General features: G+C 37.9%; 1 protein-coding gene across 2 annotated transcripts in view; it reads left to right on the top strand.

Moving 5' to 3' along the window:
- dennd2c (DENN/MADD domain containing 2C) overlaps positions 1-5,292 on the top strand; it is a 19,998-nt gene that overhangs the window by 14,672 nt on the left and 34 nt on the right. For both annotated transcript variants that reach the window (XM_034875609.1, XM_034875608.1), the window contains exons 13-19: positions 250-398; positions 1,371-1,548; positions 1,798-1,839; positions 2,443-2,551; positions 3,046-3,288; positions 4,310-4,396; positions 4,483-5,292. The exon at positions 4,483-5,292 is cut by the window's right edge and continues 34 nt beyond it. In XM_034875609.1, coding sequence (XP_034731500.1) covers positions 250-398; positions 1,371-1,548; positions 1,798-1,839; positions 2,443-2,551; positions 3,046-3,288; positions 4,310-4,396; positions 4,483-4,514 — 840 coding nt within the window. In that variant the 3' untranslated portion in view covers positions 4,515-5,292. The remainder of the gene's footprint in view (positions 1-249; positions 399-1,370; positions 1,549-1,797; positions 1,840-2,442; positions 2,552-3,045; positions 3,289-4,309; positions 4,397-4,482) is intronic.

Genomic DNA, 5,292 nt, shown 5'->3' with positions numbered 1-5,292 from the left:
TATATATATATATATCTATATATATATATATATATCTATATCTATATCTATATCTATATCTATATCTATATATATATATATATAGAGATAGATAGATAGAGACACACACACATATACAGTAACGCAAATTAACGTCATCCTCCACCTGGATGTATCTAAAGAGTCTATATTTGACTTAACATCCAGGATTCAGATACTCATCCTACAGTGGTATAATGACGAGTCCATGTGCTCTTGTTGCTTTGCCAGGTACTGACTTTGTGTCGACCAGTGGACTCCAGACTGGAGCACGTGGACTTTGACAGCCTGCTGCAGTGTCTCAGTGTTGGGAATCTCCTGCAGGTGTTTGCTTCCCTCCTGCTTGAGAGGAGGGTCATCTTCATCGCTGACAAACTCAGGTACTGCTGTAGTAACATGCAACACTGCAAGGCCACTTAACCGTATATATATCGGGATACTGTACAGTAGCGATTTAAAAAAAATCAAACTTCCCTTTGATGTGCGCAAGCGCTTGTTGATGCTCAATGGTCGGTTTCTTTTTTTTTTTATATGTGTATACCTTGGCCTGAATGCTGAGCTATAGCAAACTCCCAACAGCATGCTAAGTCAGGTTTATCTGTAAAGATTAGGTCAAAACATATCTTCAACAGAAATATATCACTACATTGAATAATGGAAACAATTCCTTTTTGCATACCTGCCAATATATCTGCTCATACTGATAACAAGTCAATATCAACCTGCCAATATCAGCAACGTTTGACACTGTGCTTGGATTGAGAATTGAAAGGTTGCCATGGAGACAGCAGCATGTTGAGACAGTTTCTGTTCCAAAGAGCGGTATAAAACTGACTATAATGGTTATTATAAATAGAATAATAAAGTAGTTGTTTAATTATTAAATGTTCACAGATTTTAATAATAACAGCCGTTTGTGCAGGGACAGCTGTGGAATAATAATAATACATGTTATTTCATGGCACCTTTCAAGAGGCTCAAGGTCACCTTACATATCAGTAATAAAACATACAAAAGCAACAAAGCACCAGTAGTTTTAAAAGGTTGTTTGAAAAGATGTGGTTTAAGAGCATTTTTTTAATTTTGTAAGAGTCCAGTATGCGGTTGTGGAGGAGTAGTGAACTCCAAAGTTTACGTGCAGCATAGAGCAAGGCCCCGGCTCCCATTGTGCAGAGGTTGATGGGTGGTATTATCATAAGTAGATACTGCAGCAGTAGTTAGTTGGTCACTTTTATTTAAAATAGTGGGACCACTCTGTTTTCAGGGAGCTATGATTGATTACTTTGTGTCATATGATCTGTGAGAGAACTGAATAGTGTTTAATCTTTTGTCTTCTCCCCTGTTCACTGTAGTGTGTTGTCTCGGTGTAGCCATGCAGTGCTGGCGCTGCTGTACCCCTTCACCTGGCAGCATACCTTTGTGCCTGTGCTGCCGGCCAGCATGTTGGACATCAGCTGCTCCCCCACCCCATTCCTCATTGGAGTGCTGGCACCCTGCCTGCCAACGCTGCTGGAGCTGCCCATCGAGGAGGTTGGTCAGAATTCTGTCAAAAGTTTTAAAACAGTTGCAGTTTAAATAGATTGGTTTGTCTTTATAGAGGTTTTAGTGCCATCTTTTGGCTGTGTATTTACTGAATATTGTGAATGAAGTAGAACAGAACCAGTAAGGTGTGCGAGTAACAAGGAAAAGACTGTGGCCATATTTTTATGACTTTTGTTGCAAAACAATGAACTCTTCCCCTCAGTAACTGTCTATTCTTTCTTCTCACTGTCTTCCCAGGTGCTCATAGTGGATCTGTGTGCAGACAAGTTTGTCATTCAGGTGTGTACACATAGCAAGGGAATGATAGGTGTGGTCCAAGTGCGGAAATATGGCTTAGCCTACACTTGTCCCTTGTCTGCATGCAGAATGTTTGGAAGGTAACAGAAAATAAACTATGTTACACCCACAACCACTGCAAACTATATGGCATCCAAGCCCGGGCCACAGTCATGTCATGACGTGAACAGAACAGGTGTTTAGCAGTTGATCCAGAGCTGCAGGTTTGTCACTCAACTGTCAGTCTATTCAGCTAATAAAAAACAGGTTTGTTTAGTTTATGTTTACATTCATGTATGTCGTTATTTGATTGGGCTCCTATTTGACATTTTATTTAGCTTAATATTTGTTCAGGCACAGTCTCTTTCTCTACAAGCTAATGAGGCATGCAGTGATTGACTTGCCTCTCCAACATTAGCTGTCTGTTACACAGAAGTCTAGTTTTAATATTGCTCTAGAATCTAACATGAAGTACATTGTGTGATAAGACTGAATCAAGAGCTAGATTTTTATACATAGAGTGTATTATGTAGGTATGTAGTCCACTTGTCAAAATGTAAGACATGTATGTTTGTAAATGGCATTCTTTTCTGTGATGTTTCACAGCTGGGTGATGAAGACTGCATCTTGCCCAGTAAACTGCAGGCAGCACTGCAGCAGATCCTGGAGGAGAGGGACGATATCCTGAGAGAGAAAGATGGAGATAGTTGTGGAGGTTTGTATAAATTACATGTTCCACACAGCAACAATGCTGCATGTCTGTCAGGTATTTCACTGTGCCCTCAGTAGAGCACTTAAAGTTGCTATATCTTCTTGAGAATGTTTAGAAGTGAATTGCAAATGTCAGCTGCACAACATGCCATTACTGATGCCCTGCAGATTGCTGCAGAGTCTTACATTTCTATTTTAACTGGGCAGAAAGCTTATCAGTTGAAACTTATCAGATTTTCACTTATGACCACTTTGGTTGTTTATTAGATTATCAATTTGTGCACCACAATAAAGACGTTCCAATATTAATTCTTAATGTAAACAATAGCCTTTAGCGTATCTCAGAATTTGAAGCAAAGTCTTTGTTAGAATTTTATGAAACCAATACATCTGTTATTTAATCTTATTGTAAAACTACAGTATATATTTATAGTTAGATTAAAACCATTTGGAGACTGTTATTAACCCCTTTGTCTTCATCCAAAATGACCCTTCCAGGTCAGCAGGCCAACCTGAGCTCTCTGCTGTCAGAGGGCTTTGTGCGGTTCTTTGTGGAGCTGGTGGGCCACTATCCTCTCCACATGGTTGAATCCTCTACTGGTAGCAGGGAGCTTCAGCGCGACAGCTTCCGCAAATCACACCCCTCCCGTGGAGTCCGCCAGTTCCTGCAGCTCTTCATGGATACTCAGATGTTTGCCGGCTTCATTCAGGACAAAGAGCTGCGCAAGGGAGGAGACAGAGGTAATTGTGTAAGCAGTGCCAGTAGCCTTAAGGATTAATTATTTGCAAAAAAGAAACCATTAAGAGAGCCTTTTCTCATATACCTTCCCATCAAAATTAGCGTTTATGTAACAGGGTTTTTTAGACCCACTAAATTAGGGGATAGACTCCTTTCCCATTGCCAGTGTGAAGGCCAGTGAAAATGTTACAATTGTTAAATTCTTTTTTTATATTTGTTACTTATTCAGTCCCTCTTTCATACCCGGTGCCAACTCATTTGGAACAATGTTTGAGCGCTGCTTGCATGGATACAGACGAAATTTGTGGCTAAGATGACAAAGAATTGTGGAAGTTACCAACAGACGCGAGGAGCCTGTATTTATATTGGTGTGTCCACCCAGGTGACATGTTTCCATCATTGTGGATCAGAGCTGGAGCGGATAAATACCAGAGACTGTTGCCGAGTTATTTGTCTTGGGAATAAATGCTTATTTTAACTTTTCCCACTAAAGACAAAAGCCAAAGGTTGTGGTTGTTAATGTTTATTTTGTTCAGAGGAAAATAGTCCCTGCAGGAAATAATAATAATAATAATATTAATAATAATAATAATAAGCTTTTTCCATTGAATCATTCTTTTAAAGATGAAAAAAAAAAACTTGGAGATGCAATTTCTTCACAGCGTAATTCCTTGTCATAATAAAAATCAATGAGAAAAATAAACAGTAACCTTGCAATTAATTTGCGTGTAAATTCAGTGCGGGATGTTTGAAGAGTAGCATAGAATCACTCCGTTTGTGAAGAAAATATCCTAAAAACATTTGACATTAAAGTTAAAGTAAAGAAGTGTAATCTGTTAAATGAAATGAAAGCAGGACATTTGAGAAGAAAAAAAAACTGGATTAAGAAGATAAATTATGTGCATGGAGAACAATGAACCATGTTGCATTTGAAGATAATTAAACTTTTGTTCATTTTAAGTCGTATATCTAGTTCTGTGTGCTTTCTGTCTCAGTGGCTCAACATTTCCAACATTCTCCCAGGTCTCTTTGAGGTCAGAGTGGCCGACTATCTGGATTCGTACCCTGAGCCAGAGCCAAGTGGTGTGAACAAATTTCTTAAAGGACTGGGTAAGTGTTACTCTTTCATAAAATGTTCACTTTCAAAGGTTGATTTTCAACAGCTAATTGTTTTCCTTTTTTCTTTTCTTTTTTAGGAAACAAGATGAAACTCCTACAAATTAAATGAAAACACAACACCCTGGTTTTTAAATGAAAGACTTGGTAATTACAAACAGACCACTTGTTGCTGCTGGACTTGCTGAGGAAATGAATGTGAATGAGAGTCTTTTGTTGAGATGTGAATGGGACGATGAAGAGTAGGGATTAAGAGGAGCAGGTTCATCTTATACCCATGAATGCATATCTAAGAGCAGGGCACTTTTTATTGGACAAAAACTGGAAAGGCTATTTCTTTTCTAGCATTGTTTTATGAAACCTTAAAGAAAAAGCACAGTGTCTTTGGAAAACTACAAAAAGCATTCCAGCTACTGGTTGTAACTATGTTCTCTTTTACTGGAAATGTGTGTACTTGCAAGACCTTATTACATAGGTTCAGCTTGACTACACCATTTGTGTATTAGCAACTTTAATCTTGTTAAGTACTTGCAACTAAAAATAGTCTATATGGTTCCAACCTGATGCATGTTTTTATACATTTGAATGTAACATTTTAATATCTATGTTGCATTATCCTCAGCACAACTGTACATAAACCTTTTGTTTACTGTTTCTACTTGTTTGCATTTCAGATCAAGTCGATGTTTATTAACTCTGATCAGAACATTTCGAAGTTTTAAGACTCCAGGTTAAACCTCATCAATAGATATTATTTACATTTTGATAAAAATGAATCTTTTTCTTTCCTTGTAACTGGAGTTGTAAATATTCTTTTATATTTTGCACAATGTTGAGAACCCGTGTACAGCATTTAGAATATTTTTTTATTAAAGCATGATGTGTCCTAC

The sequence above is a fragment of the Etheostoma cragini genome, chromosome 7 (genome assembly GCF_013103735.1).
Source record: "Etheostoma cragini isolate CJK2018 chromosome 7, CSU_Ecrag_1.0, whole genome shotgun sequence".
Taxonomy (NCBI): domain Eukaryota; kingdom Metazoa; phylum Chordata; class Actinopteri; order Perciformes; family Percidae; genus Etheostoma; species Etheostoma cragini.
Note: the sequence above shows the minus strand (reverse complement) of the source record. Positions and strands in the feature narration are given on the sequence as shown.